The 26,777-nt window shown below is 43.1% G+C and overlaps 2 protein-coding genes across 6 annotated transcripts in view; one reads left to right on the top strand and one right to left on the bottom strand.

Moving 5' to 3' along the window:
• LOC144594813 (coiled-coil domain-containing protein 158-like) overlaps positions 1 to 26,777 on the bottom strand; it is a 510,587-nt gene that overhangs the window by 436,581 nt on the left and 47,229 nt on the right. The gene's annotated exons all lie outside the window — the stretch shown is intronic.
• The window catches only part of shroom3 (shroom family member 3), a 367,834-nt gene that overhangs the window by 311,979 nt on the left and 29,078 nt on the right, over positions 1 to 26,777 (top strand). For 4 of the 5 annotated variants that reach the window (XM_078401654.1, XM_078401647.1, XM_078401682.1 and 1 more), the window contains 2 exons: positions 13,410 to 13,541; positions 21,398 to 24,797. In XM_078401654.1, the coding sequence (XP_078257780.1) occupies positions 13,410 to 13,541; positions 21,398 to 24,797 (3,532 nt within the window). Of the gene's footprint in view, positions 1 to 12,238; positions 12,363 to 13,409; positions 13,542 to 21,397; positions 24,798 to 26,777 lie in introns of those variants that run through there. The other variant, XM_078401673.1, reaches the window with a different exon arrangement.

Raw genomic sequence — 26,777 nt, 5'->3', positions numbered from 1 at the left:
CTGACATTTTTGCCTGTACCTGTATAAATACAGTTGCTGCTTCCCCTGCCAATAACTGTGTTTGCAGTGCATTCTGTTGTGAAACTTGCAAAAAAGCCATTAATGATCCACTGTATTTGAGTTGTTTGCAGTTACATAGTTGATGCATATATTATTTTAAGCTCACTGTGGTGGGGTGTACTAAATTAAGAGTTAAAGATATTTGCAGTTGGCTGCATAGAAAATTTGAGATTTAAAAAAAATGGAAATGGGAGAAGGTTATTCAGCCTGGAACTATTCTGGCCAACCCCACAAACAACCACTAACTTATACTTTAAGGTTATTCTCATGTTCTTACACCTTCATAAACAAATAATGAAACTTCTGGTAATTCATCTAGGCAGAGATGTTCATCGTACACCATCATTGAAATTTTCTCAAAAATGTTCAGACAAAAGACCCTTCACAAATATTCTTTTCTGGGTGCACCCAGTCAACCTTTATCCTTCTGGCATCAGCAAGAAAAATAAATGTTCCTTGCAGTGGATCAAGCGTTCACATATAAGCTCCTGGAACTCTTTAATGCATAAATGTGCTCTGAAAGATATTGAATAGTCTTCGTTTATAGGCTTCATAGACAACCCCCACAACCAAATATCAATGTCATGAGGACTGGAAGATTAGGAATATTCAAAGGTTTTTAGATCGAGCCATTTTGCTTCATGAAGCACAATGACTTTTTTCTTCCCTACTTTGGCTTGGAGTCTTTAGCATTCTCCCTTTAATTATTGGTTATATAATGGATGTATTTGTGATCCCATACTTTTGTTGCTCTTGCCATCATACTCTCTCCCAGTTCCGTGCCATTTATTGGAGAGTATGTGGTTCTTTAAACCTTCAGTTCCTTTAAATTACAATTCAGAAGCTAGGATACCTCAAAGGATTTGAAATCAGCGGAGTTTTTTCTTTCCCAAGAACTCCACTCTTTATCTCCTTCCACCTCCTGCCCACAGTACAGGGCTACGATGTTCTCTCATCTCAGTGTGATACTGTCAATTTTTCACAACAAATCTCAAACCATAAACTTAAAGATATTTGATTTTATTGACCATGAGCATACTGATTTTCAAAACATCTCTTCAGGTTCTTCATACAGTTCCCTGCATGCAACCTGAAATTGATATATAGAGTAACTTGATCATGCATCAAACTGCTTAAGGTCACATTTAGACTATTACCTCTTTAGTATTGATACTAAGCGGGCTGCAAAGTAACAAGAAAACCACGATTTGACACCAAAAGCTATTGGGGGGAGATAGATTGTATTGTTACAAAAGTCCAAAGTGTGCAGTTCAAATCCAGTTTGAGTGAAACCATTTGAGAAACTACAAGTTTAGCATGTGAGTGTTAGTATACATCTGTCATCTCATGTCAATGGCTATCTCAAGAGGTGAGATTTTAAAAAAAGACAAGAAATTCAGCCTGGTCAGACGTAAAGGTCAAAGCCATGAATTTTGTGGAACAGCGAACATATGGATTGGAATGTGGATCATTAATCAGGGGAAATTATCCTGTATTTATCTTCTAATGGCTTGTAACACCTGTCCATTCCATTTGATTTTTTTTGGACCATCAATTATTGTAACAGATTGTTAATTAGAGCTACTTTTTGAACATTTTATTTTCATCATGTCGTCACTCCTGACTAATCAAGAGTAGTCCCTTTACCCATGTGCATTGACACAGCAAGATTGTTGATGCTTGCCAGGGACTGACCCTCTTGAATGTAGGCATTACTGCACAATTTTATCAGCAATCACTAAAACTGCCCAGTTTAGCTAAATTTACAAAGGAATGTAACAAACAAAATGTATTTACGGAAGATGTCAAGTATTTAAAGAAATCTGTAAAAGCAAGACACATTTCTGGTTTGCATCAAGTATTTTCACTACATTACAAAACCCCCTGATGATTGAAAATGCCAACTTCTCGAGTAATTCCATCAGACAGGCCAGGTTAGCAGCTAAACATTGCAATCTTACTCCGATCACTTTAAGAATCACTTTTTGTTCACATTTAAGTCTTAAGAACATTTAGTTTGTGAAGTGAATATTGTTCGTACAGTGGGTGCCATTGTTAAATTTACCTTGATCAAATTATCCCTCCTAAAACAGTTTGCAAATGGTAAGAAAATGTAGAATACTTATCAGGATCTTGGAACAGATGAAAGACTACAACAAAAGCAATTAATGTGTACTGGAGATTTAATGCAAAACTTAATGAAACCTCGTTTTGGATTAATTATGGAGTGTGCCCTAGACTACTTAGAAAAGACTAAACATCGGCAGCTACTGTTAGTGAAAACTGAAGTATAAAGGAGAATACTTAAATCAAAAACATAGCAGGCTAGCTGTGGGAACTATACTCCCTACGCAGCCAATGATAACTGTTAATGGCTAAAAAAGCAGGTGGAAATTGCTTTTCTTGGTTTATCTCCCAGCTCCCTGCAAAGTGCTGGAGTAACTCAGCAGGTCAGGCAGCCTCGCTGGAGAACAGGGATAGCGTCTGAAGAAGGGTCTCGACCTGAAATGTCACCCATTCGTTCTCTCCAGAGATGCTGCCTGAGTTACTCTAGCATTTTGTGCCTAGAGACCAAGTGGACAGAGCAATGGGAGGAGGAGGAGGAGGAGGAGGAGAAGGAGGCGGTGGTTGTGTGGGGAGCGGATAAAGACACCGCCGACAGCCATAAGCAGCAGCAGGTGGGAGGGATGGGAGCCCCACGGTGACCAAACGCAGCCCGAGGAAAGTGCTGTCCCCAGGGGCTACAACGTGAGCTGCAACAACAGCCCTGTCACCGACCCGACGGTGCAGTGGGTGAAGAAGGGCTCACCTTACGAGGTAGGGTGAGGTTTGAAGCCGGGGCTCTAAACAGGTAGGGAGACAGTGCGAGCTGGGGGTGGCATCGGCAGGTCTGTCCGCTCTATCTGAAATACATTATAAAGTGATCCATTACAATGAAGGTTTATTGTACGTCAGGAAAAGTATAGATGACATCAATTGACTTTACCATTGATGGCCATCTCAACTCATTCTCCTGATATGGAGCATTGAGATTGTGTCAGCAGTTAAGGTGCTGTTTTATTTCAGATAGATTCCCAGATGATTTGTTGTACAATCAATATATTATTGTAGACTTTGGAAACAGTTACCTCACAGAGGACTGCAGCTTTTGATGATGCAATTCATTTTTGTTAAATCACTTCCCAAGCAATTAAATTTAGCTCTTCTAAAAGAGATACAGTAGGAGTTACTCTTACTTTGTTCAGTAATGTAAAATGTGGAAGTGAATTGGCAAGCTTTTTTGTCATATTGCGCAACTTTTATTTATAATGTTAATGTAATTTAAAAGCCAAATCTGTCCCCCTCCCCTCCACAAAACAATTCTCCAGTTTTATGTCAAAGTTGGTTCCAAACAGTTTCAAAATTAAACTGCCTAAAAATATTTCCTTAATTGCAAAGGCTGTAATGCTTATTGCAGTTGTGTATGTTTCCTCTCCAATACTTTTAAAAAAATCTTTGGATTTAGTTTGTCACATTCTATTGCAATTGTGGTGTGGAGGTTGACCTCTGTGTGATCTTTATCACTTCTATGACATGCTGACTTCCCAAAGCTTTTAAAAAGCAGAAACTGGCATAAAACGCCCCTATCTTTTTTGGAATATTTATGTATCCTGTGAATTTTGTTTGTTCAGAAGATGTTGGTCAAAGCCTTCAGCTCGATACATTTTAGTGTGTGAGCTCAGCAGGGAATCAGATACACAGTGTCTTTAACAAAGCAGCATAAGAAAACCAAAATTACTACACTTGCTGCTATCCATTTTGATATCTTCTCATGAATAGGAACTGGTACAAGAACTGAATAAGATAAACTCTGATACTGCACCGTTGCAGGTCCAGCATTCTTTCAATGCAAGCCAATAACCACGGAGAAAGCATGCAGTCTTTGAGCTGATCATGTGGTCTCAAATAGTAGGGAGACCTTCAAGTGACAAGGAATTTAAAGGATCAATGACAGTATTGGAACAAGTTGAAATTTCAGCAATTGAAAATAAGAGGTAGGGACAAAGTCAAAAATGGGATCAGTTGGTAGGTAGAGGCCACACTTTCATTTCGGTCATTTTGGTGGAGAGAGCGCTGTAAAGTATACCCAAGTGGAGTGGGTTGGTGTAAGATATATCTGAGACAGGAGAACAAGCAGAAAGGTGAGTAGAGGCAGCTTCATGACCAAAATTGAGAACCACATGGAAAAATATTCTTTGGTTAGGAGAACCAGCCAAGTGCACCTGTATAGCGACATGAAAGGAATTGTGTAAACAAGACAAGAATGAGTAAACATGGATTAGGTGGGGCATGCTAACAGAGGATAGAGAGGAGATAATCAAAAACCTCAAGGTTAAAATCTACCCTGAGATTAAACATTAACTTTCTTGGAAACATGGTGTAGCGTTCCAAACAGCAGCTAACCCCAGAGAATTTTGACACCGAATCCCAATACCATTACGTAAAAATTGCCCACCCATGTGCATACACAACTCAGCTGAGGGATAAGATATTTTAAATTTAGAAGCACAAGGACTGATTAGAGATAATCAACATGACATAATGCATGAGAAACCATGTCTCACAAAACTGATTGTTGTTTTCTTTTCAAGAAGTGATAATATATTCCTTTATTCGGCCCACACCAGGGTAATTTACTGAGTTACAGCAGCAAAGTGGATAGCAAGAGATCATTCATTATAAATAAAAGATACATAAATTGTCATCAGTTTTCTGTGTGTTCTTAGCTGTTATTGTTGACTCGTCTGATGGGAGCAGTGCTGGTTGTGCAGTCTCACAGCAGCGGGAAGGAAGGACCTCCTATATCTCTCCTTCATGCACTTGGGGTGAAGGAGTCTGTCACTGAAGGAGCTACTCAGTGCAGTGACAGTGTCCTGCATGGGGTGGGAGTCGTTGTCCAGCAGCGATGTTAGCTTTGCCATCATCCTCCTCTCTCCCACCACCTGTACTGAGTCAAGGGGGCAACCCAGGACAGAGCTGGCCTTCCTGACCAGCTTGTCGAGTCTCTTCCCTTCCGCCGCTGAGATGCTGCTGCTCCAGCAGACCACTCCATAGAAAATGGCCGATGCAACCACAGTGTTGTAGAAGGTCCTTAGGAGTGCCCCCTGCACTCAAAAGGACCCGAGTCTCCTTAGCAGATAAAGTATGGCCAAGAGGATTGATAAGGGCAGGTTGGGAGGTGCTGTCTACATGGACTTCATCAGGACCTATGCCAAGATCCTGCACGGTGGGCTGATTTGGAGGGGTAGATCACATGGGATCCAGAGTGAGTTAGCAAATTGGCTTGGTGGTTGGGGCCAGAGGATGATTGCAGAGTGTGGTTTTCAGATTGGAGGCCTGTGACCAGTAGTGTAGCTTCATTCTCATCTAAATTCAATGCAAATAGCATGATTAGTAAGTATGCAGGTAACACAGGTTGGTGGTGTCGTGGACAGTGCAGAAGGTTGTCTAAGGTTACAGCAGGATGTAGATAAACTGTGAAAGTTGGCAAGGGAACGGCAGATTAAATTTAACTCAGCCAAATGCATTTTAGATCATTAAACAAATGCAGAGCATACACAGTGAATGTCAGGGACCTGGGGGGTTGTTGTTGAATAGAGAGACCTTGGGGTACAAATCTATAGTTCCCTGAAAAGGGGAACACAGGTAGACAGTGGTGAGGAAGGCGTATGGAATGCATGTCTTCGTCAGCCAAGATATTGAGTATAGGAGTTGGGACATCATATTACAATTGTACAAAATGTTGGTTAGGCTGCACTTGGAGCATTGTGTGCAGTTCTGGTCACCACACTGCGGCTCGCTAGCAGTCTGTTCATCTTTTTTCCTTTTTTTTTGTTGTGTGTCGGTGTTGGGATGGTTTTTGTATTTTTTTTGGTTGTGTATGTGTGGGGGGTGGTGGTGTGGGTGGGGGGGTGGCTGGGGGGTGGGGGAAACTTTTCTCTTCCTCACGGTGCGGCTCGGCTGCGGGGCCTAACATCGCCCGGTGCGGCTTGGCCGCTGGACTTAACAGTGCCCGGTGCAGCTCGGCCGCGGGACTTAACATCGCCCGGTGCGGCTTGGCCGCTGGACTTAACAGTGCCCGGTGCAGCTCGGCCGTGGGACTTAACATCGCCCGGTGCGGCTTGGCCGCTGGACTTAACAGTGCCCGGTGCAGCTCGGCCGCGGGACTTAACATCGCCCGGTGCGGCTTGGCCGCTGGACTTAACAGTGCCCGGTGCAGCTCGGCCGCGGGACTTAACATCGCCCGGTGCAGCTCGGCTGCGGGACTTTACATCGCTGGTGCGGCTCGACCACGGGACTTTTCATCGCTGGTGCGGCTCGGCTGCGGGACTTGGCATCGCCCGGTGCGGCTCGGCTGCGGGACTTTACATCGCTGGTGCGGCTCGACCACGGGACTTTACATCGCCCGGTGCGGCTCGGCTGCGGGACTTAACATCGCCCGGTGCGGCTCGGCTGCGGGACTTTACATCGCCCGGTGCGGCTCGACCACGGGACTTAGCTGTGCAAGGCTTGGTCGCGGGGCCTTTCATCGCCCGGCTGGGCCGCGGGACGTTTCAGCGCCCGGTACGATTCGGCCGGGGGGACTTCCATCCCCTTGCGGGGACTGTGCGGGTCGGTCGGGGACGAGCTGTCTGTCCGTGGGCGTGGGGAAGAGAGTGGAAGTTTTGTTGCCTCCATCACAGTGAGGGGGTGTTTGGAGTCACTGTGATGGACGTTTGTGTTGGGGCTATGTGTCTTGTGTTCTTTTTTTCTATGACTGCTATGTAGTTTCGTTCGGTACTTCGGTACCGAATGACAAATAAAGCTCTGTTATACTGTTATACTGTTATACTGTTATACACATGGTAGGAATTATCAGATTAAGATAGAGAAGGTGTAGAAAAGATGCCTGGATTAGAGGGTTTGCGTTATCAGGAGAGATGGATAGGCTTGGCTGCTTTCCCTGGAGTGACGGAGGCGAAGCAGTGACATAATAGAGATATACAATGAATGGCGGTGCTGGCTCGAAGGGCCAAATGGCCTCCTCCTGCACCTATTTTCTATGTTTCTATGATAGAGATTTATGAAATTATGAGAGGCATAGTTATGGTAGATAGCCAGTGCCTGTTTCCCATTGTAGGGGTGTCCAAAACGGGAGGACATAGGTTTAAGGGGAGAGGGAGAATAATTTAAATGGAATCTATGGGAAATATTTTTCATATAAAGAATAGTTCATATCGGGAATGAGTTACCAAAACAGGTGGAGGTAAGAACAATAATATCAATTAAAATGCATCTGGACAGGTACAAATGACCAAGGTAGAAAGGGATATGGAATTAATACTGGCAGAATTGGATCAGTTTAGTTCAGAGACACAGCATGGAAACAGGCCCTTCGGCTCACCGAGTACACGCCATCCATCGATCACTTGAGCATTAGTTCTATGTTAACCCACTTTTGTACCCTACACACCGGAGGCAATTTACAGAGGCCAATTCATCTACAAACCTGCAGATCTTTGGGATGTGGGAGGAAACCGACGTGATGCTTGGAATAGAGGTGGTGGGCCAAAGGCTGTGGTTCTGCCCTCCACAACTCCATGATCTATGCTTAACATTATGTGGACACGTCAGAAATAGTTACTTTCTGTTTTGCATCCCCTGAGTGCATCAAAAAACTGTGCAGATGCCATCTGATCAACTGGCAGTCCTTTGAAAGATGGAATCATTTTTATAGTATGGCCCCAGGCAGGTTCAAACAATCTGGTCTAGAGATATTAAGGCACATCACCCTTCTTTGATCAGCTTGATAGCAGATATATTTGAGCAAAGCAGCATTAATATTTGGCAAATATTCCAATATTTAACAGGGCGGCTTCCTTCATGCTCAAATGAATAACCAAAGTTAGCAAATTAATTCTTAAGTGAAAGATAAAATGTTTCTAACAAGAGATTCTGGCTCTTGCTTATTTTTATGGGCCTTTGCAACTGTCTGAGTTATCAGTTATCAGTAAATGTAATGTTTGTCCAGAGAAGGTTTTCAGGAAATGCTATGAAGATGTTGTTATGAAAATACTTTACATAGTTGATTAAAGTTGAGTTTCTACTGCTGCTGGTAAGATGAGAAAGGGGAGGTTTACAAAATTCCATTCACCTTTGATGAACCTCACACTAATGAGAGAAGCTAAAACACAGAGATATCCATTCCAAAGGGTTCCCTGCATACTCACATCAGTGGTATTTATTCACAAAATGCTGGAATAACTCAGCAGGTCAGGCAGCATCTCGGGAGAGAAGGAATGGGTGACGTTTCGGGTCGAGACCCTCCAGCATTTTGTGAATAAATACCTTCGATTTGTACCAGCATCTGCAGTTATTTTCTTATACCACTTACATCAGTGGGATGAGTTACAGATGAAACTGGAGAGAGAGATGACAGAGGAGGAATACCAGCTTTACTGGATTGGAGAAAAATAGTCAGATGAAGTGAGGAGGAGAGGAAGAAGAATGCCCCAAATTGGCCTGTGAGAGTGTAACAGATCCAAAGGCAGAATGTTACTGAAACAATGGGGTCTGAACATAGGACATTACAGCACAGCAACAGGACCTTCAGCCCACTATGTCTGCTAAGCTCCATGCCAATTTAAACTGCACATTCGCCTGCCTGTGGTCTGCATTCCTCAACTTCCTGCCTGAACATGTGTCTTTCTAGATGCCTTTTAAACATTGCGATCATATCTGCTTCCAATTCCCCTGGCAGCGCATTCCAGTCACCCACCACTCTCTGTGTAAAAGAAGAAATACCATGTAAATCTCCTTGAATCTTTCATCCTCTCATCTTGAAGCTGTGCCCTCTAGTGTTTGACATTACCACCCTGGGAGAAAGACTGAATCGACCCTGTCTATACCTGTCATGATTTTATCCCTTCTATCAGGTCACCCCTCTGCCCCCGACACTTCAGAGAAAACAATCCAAGGCTGTCCAACCTCACTTTTAGTTCATACCCTCTAATCCAAGCAAAATCCTGGTGAATTTCTAGTGTACTCTCGAGAGAGCATCCACATCCTTCCTGTAATATAGTTACCAGAAAGGCACACAATATTCCACATGTGGCCTATCTGATGTTTTATACTGCTGCAACATGACTTCCCAACTTTTATACTCAAAATTCAACCAATGAAGACAAGCATACCAAATGCCTTCTTTACCATCCCATGTACTTGTTTTGCCAGTTTCGTGCAACTACAGACTTGCCCCCATGATCTCTCAGTACATAATGGATCTCGATAAACTTTTGTGTCTGCTGAAGTGACACTTGCACATAATAGTATTGGCAGGCTTTAAAAATCCAGATATCTACTGCTTCGCTTTTCTTTTAGATAAAACTATTGAATATGATCTAGGAAGCTTATGTCAGTTTAAACACCACTGTCACCACTATTAAACACCACTGTCACCACTATTAAACACCACTGTCACCACTATTAAACACCACTGTCACCACTATTAAACACCACTGTCACCACTATTTTCTAAAGGAAGATGCCCCAGATCCCCATGATTCTGCAGCTTAGTTTGGATATGTTCTTCACATCTTTGGCTTTGCTACTTGAACCAGAGGCCAAAGCATCATAATAAAAGAACGTAACTTTAGAAAGATTATGAGGAGGAATTTCTTTAGTCAGAGGGTGATGAATCTGTGGGATTCATTGCCACAAAGGCTGTAGAGACCGTCTATGGATATTTTTAAGGTGGAGATTGACAGATTCATGATTAGTAAGGATGTCAGGTTATGGGGAGAAGACAGGAGAATGGGTTTGAGAGGGAAAGATAGATCAACCATGATGGAAGAGCAGAGTAGACTTGATGGGCCGAATGGCCTAATACCGCTCCTATAATGTACGAACTTACTTATGAACTCTCTTTTCCCCTTTGAAGAAACAAGTATTTTGATCATGCGTTTGTCCCAACTTGCTTTATTTCTGTCCTTGCCCTTGCATTTCGTGTCCTTCCTTTCTGGCCCAATAGACCAGTTTCCTTCTGCATATTCACAAAGTAATTTTTAGATCTGGGAGTTGCCCTCCAAGGCAAAGATATACAGAGCTTCAAAGGATATCTAAAGATTTCCCTCCAACTCCTTCCACCGTTTGTGTTCTTACATTCATTATGCCATAGTTGGAATTAGAATTAATTGTATGAAAATATATTGCTGTTCTTTCACCTTTCTTGAGTCAAAATCTTACAAGTCCCTTCCTAACAACATTGTGGGTATACCAACACCTCAAGTATTGCGGCAGTTCAGTGAGGCAATAACGTTCACCACCATCATCTCAAGGGCAATAGGGATGGTCTATTAAATGCCGGCTCATCTTATGAAGCCTACCCTTGAATTAATAACAAATGATTATCGTGCAGCTGCTGAAGTCAAGGGAAGTCATTTCCATTTCACAATCATGCCATAGCAACAGAATAATTCTCGTCAACCTCAAAAAATGGCATGAGGCTATATAGAGGACATGGTCTCACATTGCTTGGATCTAACCCTGTGTGCACAATTAAATCCAATGTTGTTTGAAACCAAGGGACAGAATAAATTGCAAAAAACTAGAACATTTTTTTAAAAATAGGTGGCGGAAGCAACCTCTTAATCGAAAGCAGAGTTTTGTGTGTTTCGCCCAGATCTTGGGTGTTCCACTGCAGTGATCATTTGTGTACTTCAGATTGTTTTGATGTTTTGTTCGGGAGGGAACACTCACTGCCAACAGTTCAAAACATATAGGAAAATCAGAGGCAAGCAGCAAAGACATGTCGCAATTATCTGTGATTTCCTCTACAATACAACTTTAAAATGTGTGTGGTCTCTGCCATTCCTTTGTGCGTCAATATTGTATTTTATGACTGTGGTACACAAAGGGGAAAAAGCACTTCAAAAAGCACAAGACATAAATCTACTTCCAAAGGCCCCTACCATCTTTTATTTCTGGTGGTCCAGCACCATTTCCTTTGGTGGAAATGTATGAGAACATGATTTATTTTTGGAATAATTGTTTAAGTCTACCAGATTTGTTTAAAAGCAATGTTTTCAGTTGTCACGTTTAAGGTTCATGGTCTATGGAGAAGAATGACTACTGATGAATCTTTTTTCCAAAAGTACATCTATATTGACATTGGAAGGGGAGAATGTTAAATAAGGGCAAGATGTTCATGACAGGTTCATGACCTTCTTGGGCAGTAGCACAACTTGGTATTATTGTGTTGATCACCATTTGTACATCTCTCCTTAAAAACACATTGTGTTTATAACAGGGGCCGAGACTCGGTACTGTTCATTTTTCCTTCCTTCATGGATGGCCAGCTTGGTGACAGTGCTGATTAAATTGGTTCTAGCTCAGAAGTGTTTGACTAGAAGATTAAAGATGTTGACGTTACATGAAATATGTTAGAGACCCAAGGGGCTGCGATGCTGGAACCTTGCGTAGAACACAGTGCTGTAGTAACTCAGCAGGATAGGCAGCATCTCTGGAGGACTTGGATAGGCGACATTTGGGTTGGGACCCTACTTCAGACCCTTGAAGAAGGGTCCCAACCTGAAGCAATGTCTATCCATATCCTCTAGAGACGCTGCCCAACCTGCTGAGTTACTACAGCACGTTGTGTTCTATTAAAGATGCTGACTATTTTTGTATAGTTCAATAACTATACTTCAAACATTGCAACAGAAAAACATTTTAAGATCCTGGCTTTTAAGATGCCAGCAGTCAGAAAGTTAGATAATTTACCAGCTTTTAAATAAACCAGGCATGTGGTTTTTACTTCATGCCCCAAACTTTCATCTTACCTTAGAGTTAATTTCTGTACCAGATCAAAAGTATTTCCATGTTATTATCACAATCTCTGATCTGAATTATCAACCTATAAATTTAATGTACTGTTTCGGAGCACTTTGCTGAGTCTAGCCACTGAATCCACAAATTATTCAAGCAAAGTTCAATCGCCCCTTTTCTCATTATTAATAAAGTAAAATTCAAAAAGCTATCATGCCCAAATTACATTTTCTTTAGAAACTACAAAGGAGAGCTAAAAATGATGTTGTAAATTGATTTGAATTATCTGATTAATGTGCTTTCTTTCTTTTATTGATTATGTCCACACAGTGCAGTTCTCTCTTCAAAAGTAAAATCTGCAGGACAAATAGCTTGACTGCTTGTGTGGTGCATATTAGACTCCTTTACTGACCATTAGCTGCCTTTTGAAGTTCCATTGCGCACTTCGCTGCAATTAAGTAAGCAACCTGTGGCTTATTAAACTATATATTGGTTGAAAACTGATTTTTCTAAGCAAGATTTCATTAGCATTTGTTCTTTCCCAACTTGGCTGCTGTTTGTCAAACATTACCAACAGTGTCTATTGCTCAAATGTACTTTGCTGGCTGTGAAGTGTTTTGGAAATGTCCTGAAATGCGATGTGTAAAGGCAAGTTTTTTTCTGTATACTTTTTAATCGCATCAGATGTGGTATTCACCATGACTGACAGTTTTATTTAAAAATACGCATGCTTGCGATGTAGCGTTGTGAATAGTTGATGAATCACCATCTGATGTCTGTGTCATCAAAAACATCCCAGCAGGGAAATTATAGAGTGGTTCCCATGTTTGACTGCCTTAGAGCAACTTTACTCCTTGTCTGAAGGGACTTTGTGCTGTCCAGTCATTCACACTGAATATATCAGCTAATTTTAGCAATCTTTAGTATCTTTAATTTGACTACTGAATTTAAGAAGTGAGAACCAACATAGCAGGTTTGTGGCATAGCAAGCAATAATTAGACAATTTCAAGCACTTTTCAGTTTGAGAATCAGGTGGAGATTTCTGCATACGAGTTGTTTTTCTCATCGGAGTTTCCATACTGTTCTTATTGTTACTATGAGCCATGACTGGAAGTGGAGCAGATAATCACTCTCCTCAGGAATGAGGTATCCTGTTTATATGGAATTAGAGATGGAACTTCATTTGGTTAACACCACTTTAAAAATGAAGAATGCACTGTGACATGTTTATCAGCAAACATTAAACCTGACTTGGTACATTAAAGCAGGACTATTTCAAAACACTACACCTTTGTAATTTCCTTAAGTTCTTTCAGAAAAATTTCCTCTGCACAGCAACTGGTGTTTGTCAAAGAGCAAAAAACCAAAGTTTCTGTTGGTTTATCCACAAATATATATGTTAAAGTGAAGGTGGAATTTATTTATTGCTCATCATGTAAAAATCAAAACTGTTTAATGAACACAATGTCTTATTCTAAAGCAACATTTTGATTTGCCTCCACAGGCGGACTGAACCCACAGCCCGACCTCACTCCTGGCATTCTACAAAATTAGCGGAAAACCAACCGGATTCAAGCATGATGCAAATATCTCAGGGCACGATCAGCACTCCTTGGCATCAAACCTACCATTCCAGGTTAGTAGGGGTCCAGTTTGTTACCATGGCAATAGAAGAATCTGATGTTTTCTTCAAAACCTGCTTGAATAAAAAGTATCAAATTATCTTCAAAATCCCATTCCACATGCTGTACTGGATTGGCAGCCTCTGGTTCCACCCATAAAAGAGGATCAGCTTGAAGAAATGATTATTTATTTATTTATTTATTTCCACTCGAGACATTCACAGTCAATTTACATTGATAGATTTTGAAGTTTCAGAGAATCCTACATTACTATATGTAAATTATGTTCTTCAGTGAACTTAAAACCTTATCCTTTCGACTTAAAACCTTATCCTCAAGTGCTGACGTGGAGAAGGTCCCTAAAGACAATATATTTTCTAAATAGATAAAAGGCTTTTGTCTTTTCCCTAATAAAGGAACGTATTGTAGAAATAATTATATGTCAAATACCAGAGATTTTAAATACCTTACTTATAAGTTAAGCATGGGGACTGGCCTCACACTGATTAATGCATTGCTTTGGTCAGCAGAGATTATGCGAAAAGGAATAGGAGAGGAGGTGGCATTGTGTTGAATCAGATGCTGTAATGGAGAAAATAGCCTTTTCCTTGCATGATCTTGCAGTATAATTTATTCATTTATATTGCTGTGTTGATCTTAATTTCTATCCCACCACTGATTCAACTGTGCATGTTTACCACAGGTCTAATTTCTTTAGAATAGATGATGATTACAAGTAGAGTGGCCATCCTTACTCTAAATTTCAGGAATTGTAATTTTGAATTCCAGACATATATCTCCTGCATTTCCTCACTGCTTCTGATTTCTTTCCTCTCAATCAACAGAATGTGTCCATTCCTTTCTAATTACATGTTATTAGCCTGAAAGCTGAGCCTTGTTGCAGAAGACAAAATAGGAAATTAAAGTAAAAGGGAAAATAAACTCTTGAATTTTAAGATCTTATAAGGTTATAAATGTAGCAACGCTGGATTTCTTTTGTTAAAGTGGCACACTTCAGTTTAACTAAAGTTGCTCTTTAAATGTCTGATTATTCCTAACCATTGCAAGCAATTAATTTAGGTCAAAATAGACACAAAATGCGAGAGTAACCATGTGTCAGGCATTTCTGGAGAACATGGATAGGTGATGTTTCAGGTCAGGACCCTTCTTCAGACTGATTGTGGGGGGAGGGAAGGGAGTGAAAGCTGGAAGGGTGTTGTGGGCAGCACAAGCCGGGCAAGTGATAGGTCGATACAGGTGACGGTGGGGGGGTGTTTGGATGGTTGGACAAAGGCCAGGGATGAAAAGACAAATGGTGTGAGATAAGGATAGAAGAGGTATCAATTATGAAGCCAGAGAAAGGAATAGAGGGGGAAGGGGAGAAACAGGTGTGCACCCAGGTGAGGGGGGGGGGGGAGGGGAGGGGAGAAGAGCACCTTGTATTCCACTTGGATAGCTTACAACCCAGTGGTATGAACATTAAATTCTCTAACTTTAGGTAACCATTCTATTACCCACACCCCCATCTGAGTTACTCCAGCACTTTGTGTCTTTATTTTTATAAACCAGCATCTGCAGTTCCCTGTTTCTCTTGATTTAGGTCAAGTTATTATATCCTTTAGGAAGTTAACTGGTTTTGAAATGCATTTCTTATTAACATTAAAAAAATATGCAATATCCGGTTCTATGCCAATACACAACAACAAGAGGCATTATTATCTTACACCTATAGCTGAGAAATGCTATTTGAAATCTAAATAATGCAAAAATACATGACTCCTTATTCAGGTTGTAGCTTCTACCAGTGCGGTTCCAATTTTCTTTGCCTTTCTTACAGGAAACAACTGTCTCCTCTGCTGTTCTGAACTGGGTTTTTCTGCTAAAACTTTGTTTGGCACAAGCTACACATTTTTAATCGATTAGTTCAATGCCCAACAGTGTTTGCAAAGCAGGCACAGCCTGATAACATTGTGCATTGCATCCGCTGCCAAATATTTGAACCCGTGCACTTGCCAAGTCCTTTGTTATCCACTGTATATTACACTGGTACCTTGTTAGGTTCACTGCATTCATGGTAGTCACAGGTGTATACTAGTTGAGTCATGGTGGTCTTACGTAATTCCTCAGGATCAGAAATTATTTGATTCTGCTACAGTTCTGTGTGTTCTGAGGTGGGCGAGGAGTTTAGCTTGGGATACCCAAGCTCTGCCACAGATGAGGCAGGAGGTACGTGACTGAAGGACAGGGTAGTTTGAGAGGTGGCACGCTCATTCCCATGTCTACTCTGCTTCTATGCATTCCCAACAAATACTCTGAAAATTCTCAAGGGATTTTCCAAAACCTGATTCTTCATTTTTGAGGGGTCTTGGGCCAGGGATTTACACGCCACATGAATGTATAGGAAAAAAACTGCAGATGCTGGTTTAAATCGAAGGTAGACATAAAATGCTGGAGTAACTCAGTGGGTCAGGCAGCATCTCGGGAGAGAAGGAGTGGGTGATGTTTCGAGTCGAGAAGTCTGAAGAAGGGTCTTGAGCCGAAACGTCACCCATTCCTTCTCTCCCGAGATGCTGCCTGTCCCGCTGAGTTACTCCAGCCTTTTGTGTCTACCTTCAAGTCATAGCAATGTTACGTTTTTCCAAGGAGGCTTTAAGAACATCCTTTAATCATTTTTTCCTGAATTTCTGATAATCTCTTAGCCCTTTCAATAGTCTGACGTCAGGCATATAATTTCCATCAGAGCCAGCTGACTACAACTAGGGCCTCAACACCAGGGATGTTGGTCTGGGACCTGAATGTTGGTTTGCTTTTCCTGTCAGTAGATTTTGTGGAGACAGAGTTGGTGATATCTCTCTAGGCCTTTCGAGGCGTCTGCTATTAGTCCGTATCTTAGACTTATACAAAGAGGCAGGGAATTAGCACACCAGAAGCTTAAGGCTCAGTTTGAGTTCTTGATCTTCAAATATTTCCTCTCAGGTGGCTAATGTCTGTGCTGGCACACTGAAGGCAAGGGTGAATTCTGTAATCAAACTCTGCCTTTACTGAGAGGTGGCTCCTGAAGCTGGGGAAGTGCTTCTTGTCGAGAACCTTTATTGTCGTGGTCAGTGATGTACAGTGGCAAAAGATTGGTACTGAATCTTTGTTTTGCTACTGTTAATTCTAAAGTCTGTTCTCTCGCCTGCGTCAGTGAACAAGTCAATGACAACTTGGAGCTAATCCTCTCTTATGCAGATATGCAATGTCATCTGTATACTGCAGCCTGATGACTGAAGTGGGAATGATCATGGTCTTGGAATGGAGGCAACATAGGTTGACCAGTTTCCCTTTGACCATGTAGCTTTATTCTTTTCCAGTGGGAGGTTTTTGAAGGCGAGGTGTAGCTTTGAGAAAAGTATTAGATGACAGCACAACCGTACTTGACACAGGCTTGCTCTGAAACTGGGTGTGTTGTGGACCTGTTGGTTTGACCGTTCACAAAAATGCATCACCGTCCCATGTCTGCTTCTAGACAGCTATTGGAGAAAATTAGTAAAGTTATCCAAGCATAGGTAGGTGACCAAGAAATAAATGCAAGGTGATAAGGTTTTTTTATATGTTGAGGTATATAAATATTTAACCACAAAAGATAAGCAAACAATTACATTTAATAAAAAATCCATCTTTAAATGAATTCAAATCCTTGTTGGCTTTCAATTTAATACTCATTTGGAAGAAAATTACATGCAAAGATTAAAATATTTTCCACTATTAACTGATAAAAAAACAGTGTGGTGGCAGGATCTTGAGGACTTTGACCCTTAATGTCACTGAGTTAAGTTTCAGCATCCAGTTCCCAAATGGCTTTTTAGTCAGTGAGTGTGTGTTTCCAGTGTATTTTGCTGAGATATCCCTCATTGTCCCATGAATGTCTGATGCCCACCAATGCCACTCACACATGACGGCGGACCATTTTGATGAGGTAACAGATATCAATTCCACCCCTTGAAGCAGTTGAATACCTTGAGAGAAGTTCACAGCAGATGCAAGTTCACTAGTTCTTAAATACATGGCCCAATTCTCCTTCTTCTCTATTGCTGCACTACTTCCATGTTTTTTAAGATGATGAAAGGGCCTAGGGAGGAACTGTTTTCTCTTCGGGGTGACAGAAGCAGGTGAAAAATCAAAAAGGGGGCAAACACAAAATAGTTGATTGTGAACGATAGGCTTTCTGGGGCACTGTGGAAATCTGGAGTAGTCTTCATTAAAAGCCTGTGTTAGCTGGGTCAGATCAAACTTTCAGGAATGAGACTGATGAATCTTTGTTGAATTTAGATATTAAATGATGATGAGGCTGTCTTTGCTTTTTCACTATTGCTTTTTTACTGAGGAAGGGTTAGAGTTGAGCAGGTTGGTTGTAGGAAAGTCGCTCTCCAAAGTCTGTAATCAATTTAGTGCTTCCCAAATCAATGCCCATTCATCCCAAACCATTCAATTTTTCTAACAAGATTGAATCTCCAATCCAATCTCCATATAGCACAATGCTAAAACAGAAGGAACAATGACTGATATTCTCTCGGAATGTGATGAGTGATATATTTCCACACTCTACAAACCTTAATATGACTAGCAATTTTGGGAATTGGAACTGCACTAATCTGCTTCCAGATCATGACATGTAATCAGAGGATTACAAGGTTGAATTTACATAGCAGAAAGATATACGAAGCCATTGAGCCAGTGCCCATAGACAATAATGACACAAATCTCTTCTCGGCCTCCTGTCATCCTCCCCCTTTCACTGTGTTGTCAGACTCCTTGACCAACATGCAGTTGTGAATGAGCCTGCACTTGCACCATCTGAAAATTAGAAAGGTCTAAATTGTCTTTAGATCATGCTGTAAACTCTGCTCCCTTACCAATTTCCACCTTCCTCTCTTGTTGCTGCTTCAGGCAGAACCAAACTGTTCCAAGATTTGGTAACTTGCATTTTTCAGAGCTGAGGGTCTAACTCCAGAATATTTCTGGCACAAACACCCCATGTATCCTTTGTAACTACTTTTGACTGAAGCTTTCTGCTGTGACCACTTTGTATCCCTTCTTTAAACATGGCCATTGCTGAGCTCCCTTAGGTAGCCTTCCCTTACTAATCCTCCACAAATTTTTGATAATTGCAAACTGCTACCCACGTCTTTCATCAACCCCTTCTCCTGCCTCGGTGACTTCCATTTCCCTTTCATCCCCCTCTTTCCTCTTCACCCAGATCCACCACCCCCCCACCCCTCCCATTGCTTTACATTTCACTTATCCTCCTCCTCTTTCCTTATCTGACACCCTTTTGTCTCCTTTTCACCTCTAGCCATTATGCCTCTGCCTCTCGCATGTATCCACCTATCACTTGCCAAGCTTTTCTCACCCCCACCTCTCTTCCAGCTTTCTCCCCCTATACTCAGTCTGAAGAAGGGTCCCGACCCGAAATGTCACCTGTCCATTCCCTTCACAAATGCTGCTGGGCCCCCAAGTTCCTCCAGCACTTAGTTTTGGCCCAAGATTCAAGCATCTATTGTCTTTTATGTCCCCATTTTCCTGCTCACTTATCTCCCTTCTGTCACTGACGTAATATCCTGATCTTTCAAATTATATTTATCTTTATTTATTTTTGAATCTATTCAAATCGCCGCCAACATATCTCCCCTCCTGAAGATTGTGCCTCTTTGGCTGTGGCTCCTTTCTTTATTTCACCAAACCACTGGCCACAATATTAAAAGCCACACAGGGACTCAGTTACAACTCCCATCTCTTTCTCTTTTAAATTTGCTTAAAACCTACCTCAGCAACTAAGTTTTTAAAGTCTGTTATTTAAGATTAGTATCAAATCTTTAATCACAGTTCTTGTAGTCTTATTCTGCATGTCATGTCCTGCAGACTGGAACTTGCCCATTTTAATTATCACCATCACCATTCCTTCATCCTTTAAACACCCCCTCTAAATCCATCTCCAGTCACACTTCCAATGGTGTGCATCCCAATATTTCCATTGAGCTTCTATTCCCCACAAGCAGGACTGCCAAATGATTTGTTTTTTTTAATCTCACTGCAGCAAATGAACTACATATGTTCAACTTTATACTGTTCCACAAAGGTTTTATTTTAATTCCTCTTTTCTGTCATCAATTCCTTGCAAACGGCTGTAGTTACTATATTTACCACTAAACAAACTAAAACTCATACAAGTACTTTGGGTGCTGCTCAGATTGCAAGGTTTTGTTTTGTCGCAAAGGCATCTGAGTTGCTATTACGTTGGACAACCACAATGATGTCATCCGTTGCTGGGCATATGCAGCTTAGAGAAAGTAATTCCGAGGTAACATTTGGATTCTAATTGCACAGTGCTAGGTCTGGAATTAATCCACTCCTCCATTCACTGTGGAATTAAATGAAGTGAGCTTTTTATTCCACATTCTATGGAATCTTTGTAACTTTCAAATGTTTATGCATATCTTTGTAGTTTGAGTAGGACCAACAAGCAGTCATCTAATCTGAATCATTTGCTCGCCATTTACATTCTATTTTGAAGTGTGTGGATGGGGCCATGTTAATCTGCCAACTCCATTCCAGATTTCAGTAGCTATTACGCACCAAGGCAATTTGAGAGAAACATATAACACTGTGAATATCACACTCGGAATACCCCACTGTGTGTCTTACTGAATTGGAAAATCGGATAAAATAAATAGAGGAAGCAATGATGGCTGTAATATACGAATTAGGACAAAAAGCCAATCTAAATGAATTCCAGTGAAGAAGAATAACTCTTGTCATGAATGGGAGAGATGAACAGAAATATTAGAAGATTAAATAATATGGAATGATCTATTAGGTTGGTATTGGTCACAAGGATAGAGGGATTTCAAGTAAAATTCTTTGGAAAAATTATAAACATACAAGTCGACATAAATGGGGAGGTAAGTCCAGCAAAATTAACCATCAGCTAAGAAATAAAGAGATTACTATTTATTTGGTGAAGAAATTGGATGAATGAAGGAAATTAAAAATTGCAGAAGATTTGTATAGAAATGATAGTGTACAGTAATCAAGATAAATAGGTCTTCAGGTGAAGGAAACCCAGAGGATGGGAAACGCTGATCAACGTCACATTTTTAATCAGTCCTCATTTTAAAGTCATATATTTCTTGCTGCTTATTTTTTTACATTTCCATTCTTGATTCTTACGTCTACACTTAAACATTGCCAATACAAACTCATTACGTTGTGCACTTTTCCCATAAGTAGTGCTGCAGCATATCCACAGGTGGGAGGGTGTAATTACCATCTCATGAGTCCAGGCATTGACCAGCATTGACTATTATAAACATGTTGCATAATGAAAGATAATGAGCAAGTGCAAGAACTATTATGCAGATAACACTCTCCTTATGATTGTTGCTGTCTTTGGTTACAGTCTTTAATGATACTTATCATTTAAAAATTATGAAATAGAAATTTCCATTGTGTAAATAGTAAAGATATAAAGGTAGGGATGTTTTGATAGATAGACTTTAATTGAAATCTGGTTTTTAATGAAGATATTCTTAATGATAGAGTTCTTTCAAATGCAACATTGAGCAAACAATTCAATGGTTCTTCCAGCGTTCTGCTTTTCTTATCCCATTTGATTCAGGATGGGCAATGACTGTGAATGAATAGCCAAAGCACGAGATGTAGAGTAAACTGCAAATGTAGGTTATGAGCTTTGCCTTCAAATCCAGACTTCAGTACATGTGTTGACTTACAACATATACTCTGGTCATTAAGAAGGTATGTATTTTATTTGAATTTGCCCATATATCATTGACCGTCTTTGATACAGTGTTCCTTTCTTGTGTCTCACCAGTTCTTCTACCAGTGACCTCTCAGGCTACGATCATGGATATCTAAGGAGGAGTCCTGATCAGTACAGTTCAAGAGGGAGCATGGAAAGCCTGGACCACACCCACCTTCCGTACCACTCTTGCAATCTCTCGCCTGCCAAATCCACCAACAGTATCGATCAGCTTTCACATCATCACAGCAAAAGGGACTCCGCCTACAGCTCTTTCTCTACAAGTTCCAGCATTCCTGAATATCCAGCTCCAACCTTCCGCAATGAACGTTCCAATTCCATGGAAAACATGCCTTCTAGGAATAGTCTACACGAAGGAATCAGACAGGCTGATATAAAGTATGTAAAGACAGTCTATGACTCCCATAAGGGAATATCCGAGGAACGCGAGGTCAGCTGTCCTTCAACAATAAAAACTTCTAATGGTCGATCCCTGACAAGCTATTACAAGCCCTACAATGGCAACAGGCACAGTATTGGTCCAGTGTGGAATAACCCGGGCAGGGGCTCTCTTGAGCCGGACAATAAAGCTCCCCCTCTTCCTCCGACCCGCAGTGACAGCTTCATGGCAATCAGAGGCCTTGACAAGCCTACCTCCTGGTCAAGTTTGGATGGACAGAGCAAGCCTGCTCGACCTCAGCAGAAGGCAGCGTGGTCTCATCCTACCAACGCAGGTTCTGGTGGACAAGCTCATCTGCTGAAGCCTCAATTTGTAGAAGGACAACTCAACACAGTGATGGAGAAGAGTCCCGAAAGTAGCCCAGTTACTCAACCCAAGCACACTTGCATTCAGACGCCACAGCCAGGTCAACCCATGCTACCAACTGGAATTTATCCTGTGCCCCAGCCTGAACCACGATATGCACAGGCGCCAACCAACAACAGCAATTTCATGCTTCAAAGCAACAGTAATGGGTTATTGTACCCTGCCCTAGGTAGAGAAAGTACACTCAGTGGTCAAAATTCAACTGAAAGGACTAAATGTGCTCCGTGCAATGTCGAGGAAAGCAAAATCCAAGGCGTTGGCAATAAGCCTGGTCTTTATCAACCCAATGCTGCACTTCATTCTGACAACAAAAACGAGGTGGCTTCAGAGTGCACACAGAGTCAATATGGTCATTACGAGGTCCACGTCTTCCCTGACATTGAATCTGAGTTGCCTGTTGGGCACCAGTCCTGTGCAAATACATCAACAGGTGTCAGCACCAGTCCAAGTGATGCACAGTATTCTTCTGGAAATAGCAAACAGCCACAACCTCAGCAAAGAATGAAAAGCAGTGAGAAAGATTTGTCTTCTCATCAAACAGAGAGCTGGCAAGGAAAAGGCCAAATGGATGCAGAGTCTTATCAGTGGAGAACAGAACAGGAAAATCAGTCACCTTGGATGCAGGATGGGGACCCCCAGAGCTCTCCTTTCAGGCAGAACCAACAAGAAAGTAAAATGGTTCACTGTAAGCAACAAAATGTGGATGCAAAAATCGCACAACAATGGGAAAGTTACAGTGACAGCAGATTATCCCAAAAGTTGGACCAGGGCAGGAAAGAGCAGGTCTCTGACCACTGGGGAAATCATGGAAAGCAACAATGCCCCAAACGCTACAGTGAAATTGTCAACACTGTTCAGCCAAAGTTTCAGGAACAGAGCCAGTACCAAGAGCAGCACGGTATACCAGACACTGGGAGGTCTCGGTACAGTACGAGCAGTACCCAAAGTTCCCAGAGTGGGCTGTTTGCAAAAGCTGAAATGACCAAACGCTCCTCTGTTCTGGAAGCCGTCAACATGATTGAACAACGTGAACAGGACGAGAGAGCTCCGAATCCACGAGGATTTCACCTGGGTTCAAACCCGGCCAGGTTCAGCCAGTCCAGCGCGAGGAACTCACTGAACAGCCTGGATGAGCCCAGGAACATGGTAGCTGACACCCAGCCGGCGAGGCAGCCACCTGCTGCGATGATGAACCTGATAACTGCAGACAAGACTCCCATCCTTCACCACTTGACCTGTGAGAGTAGAGATGCGATTTATCGGTCAGAGGATCCAAGGCGCGAGGACAGGGAGTTGCAATTCCCTGTTAAACCCGCTCAAAGGAACGACAGAACCCCGATCCCCATTGCAAACAAGGCCCCCCAGCTCACCAAGAGCAGAAGCTCCCTCCAGCTGATAGACAAAGGTGAGAAGGACACCTGCTGGGAAGACGACCTTTCGGGTTCTCCACCTGACAATGCGTTCAACCGAGCGTACAGGAACAGCCTGAAGGACGCTCAGAGCAAGGTGCTGCGGGCCACCTCGTTCCGCCGCAAGGACCTGGACCTGACGCCTCCCTACATGGGCAAGAGCAAGGGCAATCCCAGGGCCGGGGAGCGGCCCGCCTCGGCACACGTGGGCTCCGCCTCCCGGGCCCGGCTCTGGCGTGCGCTGCAGGAGCGGCAGTGCGTCACGCCGACGGAGGGTCACTTGGGCCCGATGTTCCAGGAGCCGGGTCAGGTGGGCCTTGCGTCCCAGGTGAGGTCGGAGCCACGTCACAGCGAGGGGCACGTGGGCCCTGTGTCCCTGGAGCCGCGTCACAGCGAGGGTCACGTGGGCCCGCTGTCCCTAGAGCCGCGTCACAGTGCGGGTCACGTGGGCCCGGTGTCCCAGGTGAGGTCGGAGTCGCGTCACAGCGAGGGGCACGTGGGCCCGGTGTCCCAGGTGAGGGCGGAGCCGCGCCAGGTGGCCGCCGCCGGTCCCCATCACCAGCAGGTGGTCCGCATCGGGGGCCGGCGGCGGCTGACGGCCGAGCAGAAGAAGCGCTCGTACTCGGAGCCCGACAAGATCAACGAAGTGGGCGTGAGCGACGAGCAGCGCAAGGAGCGCACCTTCACCTTCCCCGAGGCGGCCGAGCTGAGGTCGGTGGCCGACAGGAGGAGGCTGTTCGAGCGGGATGGCCGCACCGTGTCCACCGTCAACCTGTCCCGGCCCGAGCTGAAGCAGCTGCAGCAGAGCGCACTCGCCGACTACATCCAACGCAAGACGGGCCGCAGACCGCAGCTGCCCGAGCCCCCCAGCCGGCCGGATCACCACAGCCTGTCCTCCTGCTCCAGCCTCAGCTCGCTGCTGGAACCCGGCATCCCCGTCGCCCTTGCAGGCCCGCCACCAACACTGCCGCCCCACCAGCCCCGGGCCGGCGTGGTGGAGAGGCGCTACGGCTCCGAGTTAACGCTCAATAAAATGCCGCCTCATGACCTGGTGCGGCCTCCCCGCCACGGCCGGCAAGTCCCGGGCCCCGAGCAGCCTCCCTTCGACAGGCCCTCCTCCGCCAGGAACTCCGGCAAGTTCGCGTCCGCCGACAACTTGCTGCAGCAGAGGGCCGACCACCCCGTCGCCATCCATATCCGCTCCAGGTCTTCGCCCTCCGCCGATACGGTCTCTCAGGTGGGTGCTCGGCGGCAGAGACTGAATGGCTCTGCTGGTACTGCGACGAGCTCGTCCCCTCAGTCAGTCTGTCAGTGAGCGCCCCATCCCCCCCTCCTCCCCAGGGCTGCAACCCTCCCATGTGACACCTCTCTCAACAGATCACATCCTCCCGGCTGTTATCCTTCATGTCCAGTTCAGCTTACAGTCGAATGCACAAGTATGGCGAAGTACAGATACAGTGAAAAAAATTGCTTGCTGCAGCATCACGAGCCAACACAAATCCATAACATTTTACATATATTCCATCAATTCTACAGAACAGTAAAAAGAAAAGCACTGTAGGGGGGAAAACAAGATATACATGCAAAAATACACAATTAGAAATGCAAGTCGCAGTTGGAGGTAGGATTAGGATCATGGGGGTTCGTTCATGAACATGATAGTTGTAGGAAAGTAGCTCTTCCTGAATGAATGAACAAATTATACTTTATTATCACATGTGGCATGTCACTGAAATTTTTTGTTTTGCACACCATGCACAAAGTATGTGAAGAGTCGCCACATATGGGGCATTGACAAAGTTACAAAGTGTTCAATATTGTCCCAATGGTCCCTCTTTGATCTTGCCCCTCCCCCCCCGCCCCCCATACACACCCCACATGCTGGGTCGCTCATTATTCTCGGCGGCTCCCAAACACTGGGCCCTTGAACCTGATACTGTGAGTATTCAGTCTTCTGAATTCCCACACCTGCCCCATGGTAGAGAGAAAAGACCATTGTTGGGATCCTTGAAAGATGCAATCTTCTTGAGGGAGAACCTTGCGTAGACACTTTTGACGGTGGGGTGAGTTGTGCCCGTGATGGATTGTGTTCGGTCCACCACTCTCCATTTGTCAACTCACTGAGGAGAGGGCTGTTTGCCCTCTGTTTGCCCTCATTCCTCCTGGGCCAGAAAAAACTCAAAACCAAGAATGTTTCGTCCTGTGAGCCACTCGGATGATCTAAAGAAATTGTGCACTTGGCCCGTGCATTTGGTTGTCATGTCCTCCAAAGTCAAGAGTACATTGAACTGGAACATACAGTGGGGAGAGGGAACTGTGTGTTTCTGACAAACCAGCATCAACCTACTCCTCACAATTTTAATAGGGACAAGACCGAGCACAATGAAGTGATGGTACAAACTGTATTACATAATAGCATTGAAGGCTTTACCTCAATGGTATGTTTTGGTGTGATTTTCTGAAGTGTTCAGTGATATCCAACAACATGAGAGGTCGATACCTAAAGTCTTAAAATAATGGCAAATTTGTGTTGTACAGAAAATTTGAGTTATGTTACACCACAGAAAGAGACCATTTGGCCCATCACAGCTAAATGAGCTGATTGGCCCAGACCCCAGCTAAATCTGCAATAGTGTGCCCCACCTTTTTGGGTAAAATATCTCCAATGAATGGTTCCGTGTTTCTACACAATCTGATTCGCCTCCATTTCATCACATGAGAAAATGCTCTCCAATGTTCCTCTTTTTGGTAATTATTTCAGGCATTAGGTTTATGGCTTCTGCCGATGCATTTGCCTAAGAAATCTTATTTCCTTTCAAGGTAATTGAATTAGAGTTCACATAAAGATAAATAAATATATACATGGAATGCCAGCTGTTCAAGCCATCAGGGATACAAGGATAGCAACCACCCTTTGTAAGGAACATGCACAGTGACATCATTTTTTTGGGGGGGGGAGCGTCATTTTATGAGTATTAATAAGTGGGACTCTCATTCAAAAAAGATTGGGAACATTAATATAGACAAAACTGCCTCTCCTTGTTTATTCAGAAGAGCATCTCTTCAGTCGTATCTACATTCAATTGAATCTGCCACATGCCTGCCCATTTCATCAGTCTGTTAATGACTTCCTGGAATTATTCACTTTCACTGTTTGCAGAGTTGCCAAGTTTTGTGACTTACGCTGAATTCAAAATGAGACAATACTGCACAATTT

The sequence above is a fragment of the Rhinoraja longicauda genome, chromosome 1 (genome assembly GCF_053455715.1).
Source record: "Rhinoraja longicauda isolate Sanriku21f chromosome 1, sRhiLon1.1, whole genome shotgun sequence".
Lineage (NCBI taxonomy): Eukaryota > Metazoa > Chordata > Chondrichthyes > Rajiformes > Arhynchobatidae > Rhinoraja > Rhinoraja longicauda.
Note: the sequence above shows the minus strand (reverse complement) of the source record. Positions and strands in the feature narration are given on the sequence as shown.